At 37.4% G+C, this 22,283-nt stretch overlaps 1 protein-coding gene across 3 annotated transcripts in view; it reads right to left on the bottom strand.

Annotated features, from left to right (window-relative positions):
• Positions 1-1,149: 1,149 nt before the first annotated feature.
• Positions 1,150-22,283, bottom strand: part of LOC133531939 (DE-cadherin) — a 384,560-nt gene continuing 363,426 nt past the window's right edge. For all 3 annotated transcript variants that reach the window (XM_061870377.1, XM_061870384.1, XM_061870393.1), the window contains 6 exons: positions 15,181-15,405; positions 12,955-13,085; positions 7,337-7,472; positions 5,835-6,035; positions 3,803-3,958; positions 1,150-3,413 (listed from right to left, as the gene is read on the bottom strand). In XM_061870377.1, the coding sequence (XP_061726361.1) occupies positions 3,289-3,413; positions 3,803-3,958; positions 5,835-6,035; positions 7,337-7,472; positions 12,955-13,085; positions 15,181-15,405 (974 nt within the window). In that variant the 3' untranslated portion in view covers positions 1,150-3,288. The remainder of the gene's footprint in view (positions 3,414-3,802; positions 3,959-5,834; positions 6,036-7,336; positions 7,473-12,954; positions 13,086-15,180; positions 15,406-22,283) is intronic.

Genomic DNA, 22,283 nt, shown 5'->3' with positions numbered 1-22,283 from the left:
ACTGGACATTATTAAAATAAATACAAACTCATAATTAGAGTTTAGGCATTTAACATATAAAAATAAACATTACTAGAGCTATTTATATGCAACAGAAGTAAATATGTGATTACCTTTTAGAAAATGTTAAAAGAACGTGTGGAGATAAAGAAGATGTCTAAACAGATTAAAACGTTTAGTAATGCAGAAAACTAAAGAACAGGGGGAAAATATATTATCCCGGTACATACGGACACCCCTCTCGACTAGAACTATCATTATTTAACACACGATAATCCTTCCCATTACGGACAGGCATAGTAATTGCGTTAGCGTAAAAAATAAAATCACATCGAGTTGAAGATCAAATCAAATCGGCAATGTATCCTATTTGGAAATGAACTAAAAAGAAAGAAGTTACAGTAGTACCGAGCATTACCCTTACACTCGCCTATATTCGTTGATATGCATAATTTTAAGACACCTTGTATATTTGCCTATATTTAGCCATATAAAAGTTAAGGATAATCACGGAACATTCAATATTATGGGCATATTTAATGTACATTATTTACACGTAGACTTATCTAGAATTTATATCACTAGGTTATTTCAATAGGTCGAAATTAAGGTTTAAAAAAATCCCTTTTTATTAAGCGTTAAACATTTCGCCGCCACGTCAATGAAGTAATAAAGTGTCATCAAACCACGTCAAAAATTGCACGCAGTCGTGGCGTGTGGGGCACGAAATGTACTGACTTTATATCGAGTCAATGGCGGCGAAAAGGTTAAAAGATGCCCCGTGAGGCCGCTGATTCACTTGGTCATATTTGTATAAATATTGGTATCGCACCTTTTTCCATGCTACAGAATGGAAAAGATGCCAAACCACATTTTTAATTTCAAACTTAAATCTCCTTTAACCATTGTGTCATTACTAGTTTAAATCAAATGTGTCTCATCAAAGTTAGCGGATATATACCAACTCTGTACCTACGCAGTAATATATCTCAAATAATGCACTAGTTAAGGAAAGAAATAAGGCTTTGGACCATCACGATTTGTTAAAAAATTAAGTTTAAAGCAATCGCAAGCTTAATAAAAAGGATTTTTAAACATTTAACGAAAAACAATTAGGACTTTCTAGGTAATTTAACGATAAAACCAAAATAAATTCTTATTTCTTTATTCAAATGCACCACATAGAAAACTGGACGTTTATGTTACAAACAAATTGTATAAATAATTGACAAAAAACAAGTTTTGCCTACAATGAAATAAAATTACGTCATAGTATAAAGAATATAAAAAGAAACTTAACACTAACACAAATGGACGAACTCCATACCAAGGAATTTTACCTTTTAAGGTCCAGCTTGTGTCCCATGACATCGAAAAGTATTGTGGTGTCGTTAAAACTGAAGATAGATATTCTGTAACTGTACTTGCACATATTTAGGATAACCAAATTGGCTACTTGACAGTTTTTTTGTAAATAATGTCAAACGATCTTGATCTATATAGGACTCATGGCATTGAAGCAACACAAAGGTCAGAAATGAGAGTTAAGTCTGACGCTCGCACTCGACAATTGAAACGCCTCTAACAAAATGATAATGTGATGTGACGTCACATCACATAAGTCTGTGCTAAATGTATGGAAGATCAAGAAAATTGCCATTTTGACCCTGAAATATTGCGTTTATGTATATAGTTGTCATACAATTTATTTTTCAATGAAATGCAAGGAATCGAATGGTACCATTTTCTTTTCTATTAATGAAAGACAAAAAAAATTTTTTTTTGAGACTATGGACCCTTTCATTTTTGTATGATCTCAATATAATTTTTTAAATTCCACTTTTTTATAATGGATGGCTCATTTTCTATCCATTAAACTAAATTTTGTTATAATATTCAACATGTGTCAAGTACCCAATTGCATTGATAAATAGGCATAGCAAGTCTTCGAGATAATAATTATAAATCAGTTTCATGTAGACTTAAGTTACAGCAATATTGACATAATGACTTCGAAATATCGTTTATACGTACACTAACGATGTCATTTAAGCCAAGCACAAGCCTTTAACGGCACCACAGATGACTCACAATTATTATCTTGGATGATCATGAGAGACAGACTAGTCCTTAATAAAGGTTTACAAGGATGCCACTTATGACATTTTTACACCGAAAAGTTTACTACATTCTCTTTATCTGTCATACAATACAAATCATAGGTAAGCGGAGAGAGAAAGAAACTGCAATAAATTTCTTTCATTTAGGCCGTACACCGAGAACAATAAGTTAAAACACAGAAAAATGTCACTTTTAAAAACGTTAATGTCAAGTTTAATATTAAATTGAAGTAATCAAAAATCATGTTTAAATACAAAAAGTAAAAATGGCACTTAACTTTAAATTCATACTTAGCTGCAATGGCCTAAATACTGCCAGTCACGTGAATGTTCTTTCTTCAATACAATAATTTACAATCATACAAAAGTAATGAACAATTGAACATACCGCAGTACTTACAATCACTAAAATTACTTATTCTTAACCAAGCTGTACGTACTTAAGTTTAATTTATATAAAATTACCATACCTACAAGAAATAATTTAGGCGTATCTACAACGATGCCTAAACAACTTTACAAATCAGTCATTTTCTTAAAAAACATATTTAACATGTCTAATGTTTTGATTCTTAAGTGATGTTACACGAAGGTTCAAAATGGGATATTTAGTTGATAGGTTCAATACGATTCAATTTATTTCTGAGCTGTTTCTTTGTTGAGTGGTTGTGATATTCCGTGAGTAATAATAACTTCAGACCGCGTTTTCTTATATTTGGAGATTTTATTTTACAATACTAAGAATTAAGAAAAGTTCAACTTTGTTTAGCTCAGAAATGAATGGAAGACGTAAAAAACTTGTACAGAGAAGTAAAAAAATATAACTCAAAAAATGGCGTAATATTAGCTAATATTACCTTAACGTCATAGCTTTACTCATAATGGAACTTTTTAGTTCCTGTGCTTGTAAAGTAGATCGCATTAATTATCACAGGCTTCTTAATTACCTATAGATCGATCAATTTCTGCTCTTAACAGGGAACTTATTCCAACGGTGGGTCCAGATAACACTTAAATTTCACTTGGAACACAGGCTACGGTGTCGAAATCAAACGCCGTGAAGCGATAAGGCATCTCGAAGCTTGGTCTATTCACTCACAGGGCTTTAGGCCTTATGTAAGAGTCATATAAGGGTGGATTTTGGTGGCTACACGAGCCAGGCGTGGTGCTAGCACCAGGACTCCTCGTGCGGCGCGCGCTCGTCGTCGGACTCGCCGTACATGTCGGCTAGTTTTCGGAAGCGCGGCCCGAACGTAGATAGATAGTTGAATTTTAGGTCTCCATCGTCCGTACCTGTTGGAAATATATATTTATTTAAAGAATTATACTGTTATTCATTTCTTGTCGATCCCAGCGTCTCCACCAAGTTGGGACTAATCGTTCAAAATAAGTAATTAAAATAATAATCTAAAAAAATTTGCACCTAAATCGCCCCATCAACTTTGGATAACACTACACATACATTTATTTTAACTAGATTTACGTCAAGCATCGTGAAGCGGCTTGACGCGTATGGCAGCTTACCCAACTACGAAAAACTGTAGAATACCATTTAAATTTAAAGACACGTTATCAAATGTTATCATGACAAATATCAGCGTGTTTCCTTTATAAGAAGTAAATACTGAAAAAAATACCGTCACTGCCACCGGGCACCCTGTATAAAATGAAAGGTAACTTACAGCTGGCGAGCGACGAGAGCGAGCCGCTGGTGTTGCCGTCTCCCTCATACGCGTAGTGTCGAACGTCATCGTACGGGTTGATGTCGGGGTCGCGGTCGAGAACGGACTTCTTGTCGTCCAGGAAACCGGAGATGTCGGGCGCTGCGCCTACTACACCTGTGAGAATATTGGACATTCGTACTTAGGAAAACCAGGTAATTAGAGTTAGGACGCTGATCGCTAATTTTCGAAAATACTCGTTAACCTAAGCTTATCTTAAAATTCGCAAAGCTAGCCGCCTAACGGCGCCTTGGTCTTTGCAAAACTGCATATACTGGAGAAGTTTTGCCCCGTGCCGCCGTGATCCGGTTAGCCTGGTTTTTAATACCACGACGGTGGCAAACAAGCATACGGCCCGCCTGATGGTAAGCAGTCACCGTAGCCGATGGACGCCTGCAACACCAGAGGCATTACATGCGCGTTACCGACCCTTTAAAAACCTGTACACTCCTCCACTCCTTTGGTGGTTATGGTCTCTGCCTTGAATTCAATGGAAGCTTCCACTCCCGCCCTGGCACTGAAGGCTTTGATCACATAACTTCGTTCATGTCATCTATTTCATAATTTATGTATATAATAATTTACATAGTACTTTTTATTTAAAAACACAAATCAAAACATAAAATGAGTTTTTAAAGTTAACTCAGGTTAGCACTTAATTTAGTTGCTGCTTCCGTCTGTCCCTTTACCAGGCTAAGGGAGATATATTTCCCACATACAACACTTCAAACGTGTGTTCTATTTATTAGTAAGAGAGACATGGTTGTTTTTTTATTTATTTCAACTGTCAACCTGATAAAGAGTTAAGCGCAATGGTTTTTGTGTAGATACAAACAGCCCACAAACGAAAATCCTTCAAAGGCCGCGTATTTCAATCTAGAACCAATGTTTACAAAGCGAAGCTAGAAGAAAAAGCTAAAATAACTTGTACTCGTATTAGGGTTACTACGAGTCAAGACCATTGAAATTGGAGTAATAATCCCGCAGAGAACACTTAAGTTACTTTACTGCTAATCTTCAACTTTCAGCATATTCTGTTAAAAGCGAGAACCTTTGTGATTCCTAGAAACACTCATTTTATTACTACTTTATCCTGTTAAGTTAGTATGTTGTAATAGTTGTTTTAACTCTGACAGGAAGGTAAAGTTAATCTTTCCCGGCTAAAAGTTTTAATTAAGAAATAACACCGGGGCCGGCTAGCCCGGCGTATATTTTTCCATTCTTAAATCTTGCAGGTAATCCGAGTAAATCTGATTGATGGCTCTTAACCCACTTAAAGTTTGAGCTATGGGGTTAAGTTACGGCTTAAGCGAAGACGTAAATAGCGCGCAAAAACTGGTTTGAGTGACGTGACATGTTAAGAAATGCAGTAAGAGGATTGTCGGAGCTTGGCTGTAGGTATATTTGGTTTGGAAGTTGAAATTGAAAAGCTTGCTTGTTGGTTTAGAGTGGATACGTTTTATGTTGATGTAGGTCGTGCAATTTATTCGCAATCTAGCAGGTATGACAGTACCTATTTAATTAATAAACAGGCCTTGCTTCTTAGTCATGACCGTCAGTTCAGTTAACTTTTCTAAGGTAACATGTTCTACATGTGAAAACCTTAATCTTAATTAGTATTTAAATTTCTGGTAAATTTTAGAACGCGTCGATATTTCTACGCGTTTTTTCGTCAGTCCACTGTGTCCTCGCAGTCCGTGACGTAGCGGAGAAGTTCCAAGAATGTCGCCTACGGTGGTTCGGCCACGTTGGTCGCAGGCCAACTGACAACGTAGGAAATGCCTTCACTTAGCCCTTCACGGCCCCCGACCCCACGGCAGACCAAAAAAGCGATGGCACGATGTCGTGAAAGCGGATATGAGCGTAAATGGGCTCACACGAGCAAAGTGGAGGAAGGCAAGTAGGAAAGCGGACAAAGGCTGAGGCAAAGGCTGGGATAACGCTAGATAGAAGAAGAAGACTGTGTCAAATAAATTGTAAATGATATATTTACCTGGTGTGTGCATGAACGTGCCATCCTGATCCGGGGGCGGCCCATCATACATCTGCCTGAGCACGTGGAGGTCGTATCCAGCGTCCCCTTCGCCGCCACCCTCGTCCTCGTACGCGATGATGTTTTCCCTGATGTCGTCCAGTTCCTTCTCCGCCCAGGCGTCCGCTCGGCGCCGGTGGACGACCACTGCCAGTAGTAGGACTGAGAAAAAAATTTAGACATGTGCACTTATGGAAAGATAAAAACTACCGACACAGACAGAAAAGAAAATACAGATAAAATAAAATAAAAACTTAAAAGTGAAAGACTTTGTAAAAATGTATTCAATTAATTAAGTCGATAGCGAAAATAATCATCCAACATTCAAGGTGGTATTTTCATATTAAATTTAACAACAAAATCATAACTTGAGTTATTTATATGGTCCAATGATGAGTCTATTCCATAGAACCAATGGTTTGGTACTAAACAAGTAAATAATACATGATTTAATACTTTTCTTTGCACCTAAACATCTACAAATATAACACTTTTTCTCGCCACGTAATAACTGAAACTGAGGAATGATTAAAGAATTGTTTTCTCTTTCAAAGTGAATTTACTCCTTTAAAAACAAGAAAGTAAGCAGTTGATTTATTTTCACTTGGGCTTGTTAAAATAAATTGCATTTCTGTTGTTTAACCTGGTGCATTTCACACGGTATTTTATTATTATGAGGGCAATAAATATTAAAAGCGAATTAGTTACAGAGTAAAGATGTTAGTAGCGATAATAGACAAATCGCAGATATCCTGTATCCATCTCTTTCGAAAAAAAAAACACTAAATTGGGGCCTAGTTAAGTGCAATAGTTTATTGAAAACACCAAACGAAACTTAAATAATCTATGGAAATGATTACGTCACTTTAAGTTGCATCTGTCATCCTGATAAACAATAATTTCAATGAACGATTCTAATTGGGCTACGCTACGACCCCTAGACAGAAAACGCAACATCGCCATTATAAATGTTTCTGAACACCAGTCAAACCATCAGAGCGCGAAGAGTAATACAAAATATACTTTTATTGCATGTTTGATATCATTACTCCCATAAATTTTGCGATTCAAATGATATAAAAAAAGTAATTTTTTTTATACTACTTCGGTGGCAAACAGGACCGCCTGATGGTAAGCAGTCTCCGTAGCATATATACGCCTGCAACTCCAGAGGAGTTTAACACTCCACACCTTCGTGGAGCTCTGGCAAATTTACTTACCGGCAGGAACACAACACTATGAGTAGGGTCTAGTATTATTTGGCTACGGTTTTCTGTAAGGTGGAGGTACCTCCCCAGTTGGGCTCTGCTTTAGATCTGGAATGACATCTGTTGTACTGTGCCCTACCAGACAAAACGAGAAAACATTCACAATGCTCATACCTCTCTTTTGGACGTAGTTTAAGGACGTACTCGGGTCCAAAAGTTTTTACGTATTGAACAAAAAACCAAAGGAATACTCACTGACTAAGATGGCTATGCACACCAAGATGGCTACCAGGAAATTGGTGTCGATGCCAAAGGTGACCGCTGTGGAGACGCTGAGCTGGCAGCCCGGGTCCGCCTTGCGGTGGACGGAGGGCTCGCCGAGGTTGTAATACTATTGACAAAATCATACTTTAATCTACAACGGTTACTCGTTGTTTCTGGTGAGCTAATTAAGACATATCATGGGACAATGTTACACAAATAGACCTGGTCCCACAGAAAACTTAATAAGACTTCTGTTGTGGGTACTAGAGGAAATGAATGTATTATATTTCCATGTACATTTATTCTGATTTGTATTGTATTGTAAAACATACAGGGTGTGGCCTATAACACGAGGAATAAATTTAACTGTAGGCTGTACTCCTCTAACCTACTAACAATTGTTTAGCGATTTTTGAAAATTATGAATTCTTTAGACTTCCTATGTTTCATACAAATTAAATATTACCTTCAATGTACGCTGTCATCAGTGTAATTGACGTTGATTTTCACGCTTTAAACATAACAAAATTCGCAATACATTGCGTCTTACAATAAACTTTAAAGTGTTCTAAAATCGAAATAAAAGTTATATTTCAAAGTTGCTGAACAAATGTTGGTCAGTTTGAGCCAACAGTTTAATTTTTTGCTCCTGTTACAGGCCACACCTGTTACATGACAATATTATACATGAAGATAAAGGCAAACAACATTTTTTATACATGAAGATAAAGGCAAACACAAGTTATCGCTACAGAGCGATCTCTTCCAGAGAACCTTTAGGTAGTGGAGAAATGAAACTCATAATTTAAATAATTAGGTGCACATAAACTAAATTAAAATTAAATAAATAGTAGTAGAGAACATACAAATGCAACAAATACCCCCACACTAGGCAAAGCCTGTCCCGTGAAGGAAATCATACATCATAGCGGCTATTAGTAACCATGATGAACAGAAAAAGATATGTAATTGTAATACATATGTATTTATATCATCACAACATATTTCATTAATTTTATTTGCCAAACTAAGTAGGTGTACGCAAACAAACGGGAATTTCAAAACATACATTTTCACTCTGATTAATGATGTGAAAATGCTAATACGCTAGGATTTAATGGCAATGTGTTGTTTCATAACTCGACATTAGTACATTTGCATATTTATAATAGGTTCCATTTTATTTCGAAACTAGCGAAGTGTTGTTTAACTTTAGGGTTCTGTTCCGAGAGACCGATTGAAACTTACAAATTGATGTCGATTTGATTTCATTTCACTGGTGCGAGCGAGATGCATGGGGAGTCATAAACCTTAAAAGGTTAGATGGGGTAAGATAAACTATGGGACAAGAGAAACACTTGCAGGGACAATAAACAGTTGGAGATACTAAAACATATACAAAAAAACCGGCCTAATGCGAGTCGGACTCGCCCACTGAGGGTTCCGTACTTTTTAGTATTTGTTATTATAGTGATCACTTGTCACTATGCCCGTCACTTTCGCGCTTACATACTTGTTAGAACGTGACAGCCATGGTGACAAATGATAAAGAGCCGACCATCTTAGGCCTACTGGGCTTAACATAATTATTATCTGTAACAGATATATTAAGTCAAACATTCCTCCACAAAAAAGAAATATATATATATATATATATATATACATAGTGTGGTAGTGTCAAAAGTGACGTTTCCGGTTGAAGACATGTCACTTTTGACATCTTAAACTCGTCTGCGTTAAAAAAAACTATAAAACCATGTGTAAAAAAAATAACGCACCGTTTACAGGTTGAATGGAAATCATACTTCGCCATTCATGTTAATTACACGTGTAATTTTGAGATTGTTAACCTGTCGTTAACCTAGTACGACTAACGACGAATAGGTATACTTAGTGATCGTGTACACTGTGCAGGTTACCTGTTATCTGTATACCTATTAAGTAAAAAAAGAAAGTTCCAATCTATAACATATATCATAACATACATATTGATATATTCAAAAATGATTTGTGGGCTAAAACAACAGCCAATTGGGTCGCACAAGACCGCACCCGAAGTCACGGCACACCACGACGGCGATGGCTAGACCTTGACGCATTTGAAAGGAACTGGTGGGAGACGGGTCAAGACCGGGATACGTAGAAAAGGAGGTAGGCCTTTGCCTTATATATAAATATTCAAAAAAAACTTCCTAGCGTTATTTTAAGTATGTAAGAGTAAAGTCTGAACTTGTCCTGAGGGTCGTGAAGTTGGAATCTCGACACAATGCGAATTCTAATTCGTTTGTGGTGAGCGTTCCGAGTGAACGTCTAGCGACCAACAATAAGGAGTTTTAGCCGTAGGGTGTCAAGTTTCGGCGGTTCCGCGGCCAACCATACTGTGTTTAGTTTTAAAATAGATTAATATGGATGTTAGTTTTAAGGCATTTTTATCTATGGGCCACTAGTTGCCTGAAATAAAGATTTAATATATCATTTCATTTCAATATTCAATATTGTACAAAAAACGATAAGTTTTATAATTATTCTAGCTATTATGGATAAATATTGCACATAAAATTGACAGCGCGCTTTTATTTCATATTTTAATACGAATATTAAATTAGAAGACGGCAGTTACCGTTATTTACGTTCTCTCGCTTTAAACAAGCTTTATTACGACAATAATACGAGTACCGCAGAATAAATCACGAGAATTAATATAGTTTAATGAAATAATGTAAGCACTCTGCGGTAACATATTAATGTAAGATTCTCAGCGCACTTAGTTTCTCGACGTCCCGGTAAATATATGGAGCACTTGAAGAATGGACGGGAAAATATATTTTGTAAACATATTTTCTTAATACTACATACTTGGTCATTTAAGTGTGGGTACTCGTATGTACATTATGGTACTGGTACTGAAGTGTTTCTAGACCTCGGTTGAAATAAACACCAAAATATAACTCATTATTAACCAAAGATTTAGACGTCAGTCGTCAGTCGTATGTGACAGATTTAGTAGACAAGTACGGTCACGTCTAAAAACCTAACCTAAACTTAAGCGTTTTCTGAATAAATTTCTTCTATTCTATTCTAAAACATCGGTACGGACAAAGTGCCAAAAATATGTATCATCATCATCATATCAGCCCTTTATCGCCCACTGCTGAGCATAGGCGTCTCTTCTAGTGCGCCACTTGTCCCGATCCTGAGCTAATCGCATCCAGAAGTGTCCCGCAATTTTCCGAATGTCGTCCACCCAACGAGCCAACGGACGCCAGGGGCTTCTTTCATCCGAAAGCGACTACACAAAAATATGTATACACTACCCTAATATATGGGCCATAAAGTCGTGTATATATATTTCTGGCACTTCAATCGTGTCGATGTTTTCAGACGTGACTGTACCTACCTACATTATAACATTACGTATTAGTCAATCAAAAGTGACATTTACAAGAAAGAGGAATTTATATTTTGAGAGTAAACTATAAGCACTTTAAATTTAATTTGCGATTCATAAATAAATTTTTTTGACCGAGCGTTAGCGAACCCTGCCCAAAAGCATTTTTGCCCAAGCGGACACGTTTCAGCTTGGGCAAAAAGGCTTTCGTATTCTGGATATACGTGTTTTCCTCGACAATTCGCAATTCTCAACCGAATCTCGTGTATCTCAACCGAATATATATTTTTTAAAGTTTTAGGATTTTTTCTAAATTTCTAAATGGCGAAGTTACTTACGGAGACTAGTTACGATAATGTAAAGATTATATTAAAACTTTTACCTCATAAGAAGTATTGAATTTATACCATAGCCCGCACACGTCAAATTATCTATAAAAAATAATATTTATGCCGATCAAGAACAATGCAACAACACCTCCATCGGTCAAAGACTTCGGTTTGCGTCGAATAGTCGTTTTCAAGATTGACTTTGCAAAGTTTTGTGCCGCACTACTCTCAGGTAATAGCTTCGGAAGTAATTAATTTTGTTCAAAACAGCCTCAACGGCAACTTTGGAATATTTTGCTGAATATGCACGAAACGTTGTTTTAAATTTAATAGTGTTAAGTTATAATTTTACAATAAAGGTTACATTCGGATGGCAACTGCAGCTGCATTACTGTTGCGACATTAATGCTGTGGCCTTGATGCGAGCGGTGTATCTGTCAATTACCTAGATAAAATGAGTGACGTTCGCTGCCGCGGTTTTAAAGTTCAAACCAACATTGACATTTATTGTATTAAGGAAATTGACAGTGACAGAACCAGCGTTAATGCCGTAGCAGTATTGTCGCAGCCTTAAATCATTTAACCAACCAGAGTGGCCTTTAAGAACTTACCTTTCTGTAGAAAACTTCGGCCAATGGTCATACTCACGTCATACTTATTGTATGAACTGACGTTTATACACAAAAAAAGAAAATTACAGACAAGGCGTCTCCAGTTGTTAAATGCTCTAAGCTCGCAATAGTATTAACATAATTTATATTTAAATAAAACGTATTGCATGGTCGATGGATGGCTGTGTATCAGATGTGTCTGCGGTATTGTCGATAGTGGGTGGGAAAGGGAAAGGTGATGGACGAAAGTTGATTGTGATCTGTTTTTCCTATTGTGTAATCTATTTTATAAGCTGAATTGTACAGTGCTTTTGTTTCGACTGTAATGTTGTATATTATGTTTCCAATAAATAAATAAATGGTTACATTCTTATAAAACGACTGCAGTAGTGTAGCAGAAGAGTGAGAAGTGCAGCTGCAGTTTCCAATGTCACCTTTAATACAACTACTAGTGTTGATGCAAGCAGTTTCACTGTCAAACTCTTAAACAAAATGAGTGACAGATCGTTCTAATCGCAACAGCAATGCAGCAACTACGCAATTGACAGTGACATCGCCCGCATCAACGTTGCAGCAATAATGCTCGTGCAGCTGCTATCCGAATTTAACTTTATCAAGCTATGCGCTTGTAAAGTCTTAACGCATAGAATGTCTTTGCATTCGTCTGTAACTTGAAGAGTTAACAAATGCAGCGTAAGTTTCACCGAGCATCTTCTATGCACTCGCCGTCAGATTCCGCCACAAAAGATACTTATTTCCTTTAAATCTTTAGAGCATAAATTGAATTGAATGAATATTTCGTTTCTGTAGATACGCAGGCTGTTTTTTTCAACCTCTAGTCGTAGGACTGTAAGGTTGATATATGTATACTTAATAAATAAATATTATAGTATAATCTTACACAAACCGACTTAGTGCCACAGTGAGCTCAATAAGGATTGAGGCTGAAATATCCGTAATTCAGGTACAAATATTTGTGATTAACACACAAATAAATGCCCTTACCAGGAATTGAACCCGGGACCTCCTGCTTCGTAGGTACTCTGACCACTACCGACTGGGCTGGGAGGAAAATAATACAAAGACGTAGCGTAGCGTACGCACATTACAGAATCATCTGCCTTGTCTTCCTAATTTTTTTAGGTGTAAGGGTGATTGGTTATCGATCGATTGGTTATATTTTTTGTTATATTTTGTTATGAACTTCAAATTGACGCACTGTATATTGATCACCGACGCAAATGTCCTTAGTGTAGGAGCAGTTCTCTAACAGGTACTTACGTAGTCGTTGTATGTGAAGTTGCTTATGCAGCCGACGAAATGCTGGTTGGTGGGTATATGCTGCCAGCCAAACTGGTGTGCCAGATGTCTGAAGTCGATGGTTGCTCCACCCAGTTGAAGGGGTCCATTCACTGTAGAACACAAATACATGAATTTACGGTACAATTATTAAAGTGAATGCCTATCGAAACTTACATAATGTAGGACAACGTGACTTTTCGTCGCATTAGCAGCAATTTTCCGTTGGCGTTTGTCAATAAACAACTGTCGTCAACATGTTATACAACCTAAGACATAATAGATCCTACGACCGATTCGCACTGGTTACCTAACATCTATATTTACACAGCCACGCCGAATTTAGCAAATTAGGTAAATCAAATGCCGCTTAAAGTCGCATGCTTGTTAAACTTCCTCAAAAATACAAAATTTCTTGCAAGTACAATTGTTTACAATCAAATACATTTTAGAACAACAAGTATGAATGGTTATCACCGCAATTGCAGCATGACGTAAACTAAAAAGCTGTATAAAATTCGTCAACACTAAAACATTAAAATGTAGTCTAACTTGCATAATGTATGCACTAAACTTCGAGCAAAAAGCAACAGCGGAAAGTTAGTTAACGACTAGCCGCGCTGTAAGTCAAAGAGTTCAAGTAGGCAAAATAAACTGTCGGGAAACGAGCTTTATTCAGACAGTAGCATTGTTTTGCTCAGTTGTAAACTAAAATTTTATGATAAGAATACTACAAGAGGTCGGGAACTTTTCTATAATTCTTACAGCTGTTGGAAAATGCGGCGCGCTCAGCGAAAACAAAAGATTCTTTTACAGTAATAATGTATGGAAATGTATTGCAGACGTTGGCATTTGAATTTAGAACCAATCGAAGCGCCTGGAAACCATATTTTGGGCGGGTTTGTGGATATATATTTGAATGTAGTTCCAACTACATTTAGATAGCACTATTTGGAGAAAATATACATTACTTCTACTAAGGATAAGGTTGTCTGGAAGAGATCGCTTTTTAGCGATAAGACCGCCTGTTGTATGCCTCTACATTTAATCAATTCTTTATTTTTCTTGTATCTTTTTACTGAGGTGTGCCAATAAAGAGTATTCTATCTTCTATCTATCTACTAAGCTCTAAATTATGCGTTTGGAAATATTTGGGTACAGTAATATAAATGCCAAACAAGGAAACGTGGCCATAATTATTTGCTAAACAGAATGAATGCCAGACTAAACTTTGAAGCACAGTATGAGCAATAAAATATGATATATAAAAGTTTTATAACCGATATCTTCGTCTACAAAAATGTAGATAAATTACATAATTTACCGTTACCGAAAATTCTCACTGCCAAGTGTAAAAGCCATAAAAACCTCTGTCAATAGTATTAAATTTCAAGAGGAGCGGGCCATAAACCTTGGGTCTTTTTGCCCATTTAACCGGCCTCGTTAATTCTGCATAAAAAGCAGGTTTTATCAGATTTCTGGCGACCCTGTATAATCCAGCAATAATGGAAACAGGCAAAAAACACCGTCGCCCTAGATACGTATAAACTACTCATTAGCGAAGTAAAAACGCAGTTAAAACTAGTTGTCGTTAGGAAAATGATGGAGAAATGTAAATGGATTTATTTGAATATTCTTTTAAGGCTTTTGTGAAAACTAGCTTGTTTGAAATTTATTTGAATATTCACGACAATTAGTATTTATTTGGGTTATTATATATTCCCTTTATTTATTTTTGGTCTTAGGCTAGGTCATTTATAATATGAATATAAAAGTAAAATATAAAAACACTTACAAAACAATACAAAATACATATAAACACATTATAAAAAACCTAACCTAGGGTGCCGCCAGCAGCGGGGCAGGGCCCAAGCTGCCGGTGGTCAGGGCCGCAGAGAGAGGAACCGGCGAACTATCCGCGCCGTGTCCAAGATCACCGCCTTCTGCATCTGACCCTTGATCCAACCACCTAGCGAGAGTCTCTCAAGGTGTTGGATATATATATTATTATTTACTTGAAAAAACATCCAAGTCAAACCGAAAATAATGGCGTATGATTGTTTCCCTAAAACTCATGTTACAGTTACCACAAATTGTCTAATCTGTTAAACACGCAATAGGTATCTGTTGCATTTCTGCGGTCATTATTATCCACTTATTATTATCTCAGCTTTTTCTTAATTTGTTATACATAGTCAACAATCTTACCATTAAGTATCTCTCTTGGTGCAATAGGCGCCGCCAGGCTCATACACGTGGACAGCTTGCACCGATCCACGAACATCTCTATGGAGCTCTTCATTAGCACGATCTCGATGAGGTGAGGCTTGCCGTCGGCGACGTGGATGACGCTGTTGTTGAGTCTCGTGGTTCCGGAGCCGTAGTTCACTAGGAGGATCGGGTAGCCGTCGACTAGTTCCAGGGAGAGGAAGTCTGTAAGGAAGCCTTTGGTTAGAATACGATAAACATCATGAATCATTTTCAATGTAACGTGTTTAAGAGATATCGTCTTTTTTAGCCTCTTAATAGCGTCCTGGGGGCCTAGCGGGGTCCTAGGGGGGTCGTTTTTGAAGAACGCTTTGTGTATAGAAACTACGTGGCTTTTCTTCGCATCTATCATCTCAATAAATTTATTTTCGATGGCGTCGGTAGACGCTATACATCTTGTCCACGGTCTCACTAAACAGTCCAAGTTATTAATAATCCTCATCATCATCATAAGCCTAAAGATGTCCACTACTGGACAGCGAGAATTTCGAAAATCATGAAAATAATTTTAATGTTAATATTATGCGGAAAATGTCTAGTCACAAAACTAGTCTGGGAAACTTTAGAGCTTACAATTTTAAGACAAACTTCTGCGGATACAATTAAGTTCAAAACATATAGTTTTCTTACAAAAGTCCTCATAGATTCGACCGATTTCACAACTTCAGAAAGCTGTATAGAGCATCACCGTGCTAAACACCAATTGAATGCGCAGAGCATCCAAAATGCACGCTGTTTAGACGACATTTAGCAGCGTTGTGCATGTTAAAGACGTTCATCGGAATGGCACAATACTGACTAGACAGAATGCAAGCAATGCATCCTTAATAGGATTGCTAGTTGGATTGTTCTCATGTGTAAGCTTAGAAGTAATCTGTGTAGAGGACGTAAGCTAAATATGGTGCCTCTGGGGCTTAATATTATTTTATTGGTATACGTTATGTTTTTTTTAGGAATAAACACTTTATCGTACGAAGCAAGGATAGGATACAACAAATAAATAATTGTAAGCGCAAAGTCGAACTTATCCCTTTAAGGGATATCTTCCAGCTAACCTCAAAAGTACCTAAAGTAGTCTTATCAAACCTTACAGAAAACCGCAGCCTAATAACACCAGACCCTTACTCATAGTGTTGTGTTCCTGCCGGTGAGTAAGGTTGCCAGAGCAATGCCAGAGTGCTTACCATCAGGCGGGCCGTATGCTTGTTTGCCACCGACGTTTTTATTTAATGTACTAAAACAATCAAATTGTGGATAAGTATTCAATTTTATTTGAATTGACTTTACGTTCGTGAGTGAAATACAGTTCCAAACATAATAAACACATTGTAAATAAAGTTGTTAGTGTTCAAAATTGTGAATAGTTGCTGTTCGAGAATTTCTGTTTCGCCATATGATTGACTGGTAGAGAATGCCTTAAGGCATTAAGTCCGCCATTTGTACTTGTTTTTATTGTGAAATAAAGTTAAAATAAATAAGTAAATCAGTTACTAGTATTTTCTTTCTAAATACGTCGTAATTGAACAAATTTCGCATGGAATATAGCAAATCATAACACAAATCCGCCATTTCTTGTCATCCTCAAATGCCGCAAATTGCGACAAGTCCACCAGAAAATTAAGTTTCCCGCTCAAGTTTATAAAAATAAAATACTTACGTTAGCTTGTCGCAGACTACCTCTCTCAGATACTGAGTCATAAAGCGTTTAAGACTCGCGTTGTCATGTATAAGCAATTATTAATTTGTAAAATACGAGTTGCAAGCCCCAGTGGCATTTATAGTGGTCCTTGGACCCGGGTATGTCCTTAAACTACGTCCAAAAGAGAGGTATGGGCATTGTGAATTTCATCTCGCTTTGTGTGGTAGGGCACAGCCAGTGGATCTAGAGCAGAGCCCAACTGGGGAAGTACCTCCACCGTACAGAAAACCGCAGCCAAATAACACTAGACCCTACTTATAGTGTTGTGTTCCTGCCGGTGAGTAAGGTTGCCAGAGCTCAACGTGGGAAGGCGGGTTTAGGGTCGGCAACGCGCATGTAACTCCTGTGGAGTTGCAGGCGTACATAGGGTACGGAGACTGCTTACCATCAGGCGGGCCGTATGCTCGTTTGCCACCGACGTAGTATAAAAAAAAAAACGGACTTTTACACTACAAACGCGTTACAAATAAATGCGTTCATGTATACCTCAACATCATACTCGTATTTGTTGATATTGAAGTTAGTCATTTACGTAGACACGTGAAGACCGTAACCGTGGACGCATTGAAATGAGCGGTAGTGCTCTTGTAGGGCCATATTTTACCTTCTAAGAAATAGGGGTCCTTATGTATTCCCTAAATTTTATGATTAGAAGATCATACGTAGCAATAAGGTTTAGGAATTGTCAATTCACAGCGTGGACGATGAAAATAAATGCTCAATCTAATAAGTGAATCATCCGTGGCCTGTCGTTATGCCACGATGGAACTCCTTAAGCCGTGTTTACACTAGGCGAGTGGTCTAGTCGGTGAACTTACCCGGCGTGACACTCAATTCCCTTGGCATTCAACTGAGTTATCTAAATGTAAATGCAATACGGTGTAGATCATCAAATGGTTTCTAATTCTCTGGTATGCAACGTTTCTAAAAATTCGTAACAGCTATTTTAGAATAACGTATTAAAGTTATTAAAATAAGCTTTTTGGTATGTGTGTTTTATAACTACGTCACTTTTGTCAGTTCATTTTTTAACATATAGTTCGTTCTCTGTGTTAGTAAACTGTAATAGTCAAATTTGATTGTCTTTGTCTGTTACTTTTTTATTTGTGTGAGTTAAAAAGAGAAACAAATTTAAACTTCAAACTATCAAATGGCGCAGTCGGTAGGATGAGAACTTTTTGTATGATTTAGGAGGCAAACGAACAGACAAATTGCCTGATGGTAAGCGCTTACCGTCGTCTATAGACACCCGCAACACCAGAGGGGTTGTAAGTGAGCTGTTCTTGAAGGTTTGAAATTACACTCCGAAATTTTATATATATTTTTAGATGTTTTGTATGATTCATTATGGTTTTAAGAAATACTTGAAAGAACACTCGTAAAGCCAAACGAGGCTTCACAAGCAAAACGGCAAGTACCTAACGACTTAACAACTCTCGTGTTTAGTGTCTAATTTTCAGTTTTCGGAACTTTAACAAAACTTTATACGACCACTTAAAACTCTACTCAAGCAGGACACGTTTTCTGAATTACTACCAAGCTGCTGAAATTGAATTTGAACTGGTAACCGAGCATTAAGTAACACTTTTAAACTGGAGAACGTGGGTTCGATACCCGCCTAGTATACTAAGGTAATGAGTTTCTCGTGCTTTCGTCCGAAACATTTGACATACGCCATTTAGTTCTCCATCGAAATGAAATTATGATGTTTACTTAACACTTGCACAAGCTGGGCTATCAAAATCGTTGCCAACTTAGCTTGGTCTGACTCTATCCTAGTCAGTAGGGATCCTACCCACGAAGCAGGAGGTCCCGGGTTCGAATCCCTGTAGGGGCATTTATTTGGGTGCTTATCACGAATATTTATTCCAGAGTTATGAATATATCCGTCACCTAGTAACCATAGTAGGTACCATGGACGCAGAATACTAAGGACGTAGTTTCGCTAAAACACAAATAGGATTCCATCATCCACCAATTTTCTAGTATTTACGCGTGACACACTCACATTGACAGTTATCTCTATGGCCAATCTGCCGTCAGTCGAATTGAAACGTCAGTGCATTCATTGTTCGAAGAAAAAAATTTAATACGCCAGCATGCGTGGTCAAATGTTGCAAAAATTATACCGATCGAAAGAAAAAAAGAGGCAGGATAAATTTTCATACATAAGTTAATCAATTAACACATTATCTTTCGTAAAATACGATATTAATCCATGAAGTTAGTTCTACCTAAAGTAGAGGGCGCTCTAACTTTTTTTGCCATACTAAATTGAACCTTATCCCCGAGCTAGAAAGGTGTTCGTACCAAACTAGAGAAAATGTACTCAATCCGCCTAGGTATACATTCGTGACACGCACACATTGAATCCTTCCGTCATTGCCATTGCAGTGTCACAGCTGGTCGTCAGTTGCGCGGCCTCTGTCAAATTACATGCTTTGCTTAGTTTGAGGCTAGGTCGATTTGTGTAAGACTGTCCCCGAATATTTATTTATTTATTTTGTTAGACATTCCGATTTGGAATAAAATTGCTGGAACCTTAAGACTTATTTAGCGAGACGTGGCAAAAAAATTAAGAAAAAAGTGAGATAGATATATAACTCCTGATTTTTTTTATACCACGACGGTGGCAAATTAGCATACGGCCTGCCTGATGGTAAGCAGTCACCGCAGCCTATGGACGCCTGCAACTCCAGAAGTGTTACATGCGCGTTGCCGACCCTTAGCGTTACGAGGATTTAATTTGAAATCCTTAAAGGTCCCTTGTTTGTGGTATCCTAGCTACAATTTATAATCAAATCTGTTTTGGTATTCCATGACAGCCGTTCGCAGAAATTCGAGGCCTCAAAGGGTGTTAATTATAAAGCAGGCACAAAGACAACACTATCCGATTCCATAAAGCTACCCAATCTCGATATTTACGAAAAAATTACATCTAAACTAAACTACTTGAATATGTAATGGCAATAATCACAATCGATTATTCTGCGACCATTACGAAGTTACCCGCGCCCTGCTTTATTTTATAACATTATTATTAATTACGAACAAACAATACCCAAACGAGGTTCCCAAACAAGAATATACTAAGTAATTGTACAGAATATTCCAGAAACCATATAGAGCAATAACACTCGAACACGCGATCGTAGTCCATAAATCATAACACCCCGTACACGGCTGTCAGTCATTACGGAATCATTAAAAAATCATTATTGCCAACTGTGAACTACGCGTACTAAGGAAGAACATTGCCAAGTTTCTTTTGCGTGCGAGAAACAAATTGCCAATCGAATTTGGAACTAATTTACACCGAGAAATACCTATACATTTGCGCTGCGTTGCCAGCGGCAGCGTTGATTACCCATCGCATCTTCAGAAATGTAAATGAAGCCTCGTGATTGGTCGATCGGATTGCAATCCACTGTTACCCCACTAATTGAGAGCACGGTACAACTATAAAAATAAAATGTACAGAAAACTCAAGGGGCTATTGTGGAGTCGTGCCGGAAATCATTATTCAAGTTGCTACGCCAATCCAATGTGACGTATTCATTGTTGGCTGCAACAATGTTGTGCGTCGTAGCCGAATCCTAGTTAACGACATTGTAAGTTAATGAACTTAGTTGCTGAAGTCTTATCGAAGTTGCTAGTTTTCAAGTTATCACAAACGACGATCGGTTGTAAATTATGAGAAATAGTTTGAAAATTACCTTGTAGTTTTTTTCTTTTGCGTTATTACAACTGTAGAAATGGTTTTATAGTGGAACGGACACATCAATTTATAACTACCCAGACCCGGGTATGTCCTTAAACTACGTCCGAAAGAGAGGTATGGGCACTGTGAATGTCATCTCGCTTAGTGTGGTAGGGCACAGCACAGCGGATGTCATTCCAGATCTAGAGCAAAACTCAACTTTAAGAAGTACCTTACAGAAAACCGCAGGCAAATACCACTAGACGCTACTCATAGCGTTGTATTCCTGTCGGTGAGTAAGGTTGCCAGAGCTCAACGAGGGTGCAGGATGTCAGGGTCGGCAACGCGTATGTAAATAAATAATAAATAAATAAATATTATTGGACATTATTACACATTAGTCCCACAGTAAGCTCAATAAGGCTTGTGTTGAGGGTACTTAGACAACGATATATATAATATATAAACATTTTATAAATACTTAAATACATAGAAAACACCCATGACGGCCATGACTCAGGAACAAATATCAATGCTCATCACACGAATAAATGCCCTTACCAGGATTTGAATATAACTAAAAACTTTCTGTAGGTATCTTCTAGCAGATATGTGAGATCCTAATATCCCCGCACAAGATACGTATATAACATAAAAAATGCGAGAATTGCCTCCTTTTTATTTGAAGACTCAAAAGAACCCACTAACATAGCTCTACGCAATTGGACGAAGAATATTTGTGGAAATTGAATCACATTTCGAAGACGATAGAAAAAGGGACCTAATATCTACCTAATCAGAACTAGTATCGGAAAGATATAACCATAACTTCGTACTGATGTGTATAAAAATAAATGGTTCAGAAAATCGGCGTGGCACAAATTAACTGGATACTCTGATCTGTTGGCCTCGTTACTGTGTGTACTTTTCACTTAACTGGATTGGCAATTTGGCATCGGCCGGCGAATCTTTGCGTTCTTGCAAGAAACATTGCCAAACTGTAAAAAAAGCCGTTAAATGTGAGATTAACTTGAGAATGTTGGCTAACATGATGTAATGTGGAAGAAATCTGATTGTGGGTGTGCCAAGTATATCAAAGGATTCCAAATTTGCATATAAATAAGTTATTATAATATCTAAGTTTAGATAAAAAAATGCTTAGAATATTTAACAAGCTTTCCTTACTTTTTGAAACATCGCTCTTAAAAGCGTTACAAACCAAGACTGTTCACCATTTCTCAAACGATCTTAGACTAATATTATTAGTCCACGAATTCTTAAGTCGTACGGGTTACCATGGCAACGCACTAATAATATTAGACTATTAGTCGTTCGAGAAATGGGCCCCTGGGGCTCATTTCTCGAACGGTATTAGACTAATATTATTAGTCCACGAAATGTCACATCGTATGGGTTACCTTGGCAACACACTCATAATATTAGACTAATACCGTTCGAGAAATGAGCCCCTGATCCTGAATAATATAGTACTAATGTAAGGATATCACACCGATTCCTTACCGACTAACCAGGAAAGGCCTTTAATAACCCCTCGATACTCCCTCAGGAAAGATAATAAACCTTAAGAGTCACTCGCCGCCACAATACAATCAAAGGTTTCTTTTATACTACGTCGTTGACAAA

The sequence above is a fragment of the Cydia pomonella genome, chromosome 2, assembly GCF_033807575.1.
Source record: "Cydia pomonella isolate Wapato2018A chromosome 2, ilCydPomo1, whole genome shotgun sequence".
Taxonomy (NCBI): Eukaryota; Metazoa; Arthropoda; class Insecta; order Lepidoptera; family Tortricidae; genus Cydia; species Cydia pomonella.
The sequence above is the reverse complement of the archived record's forward strand: the minus strand, read 5'-3'. Positions and strand labels throughout refer to the sequence as shown.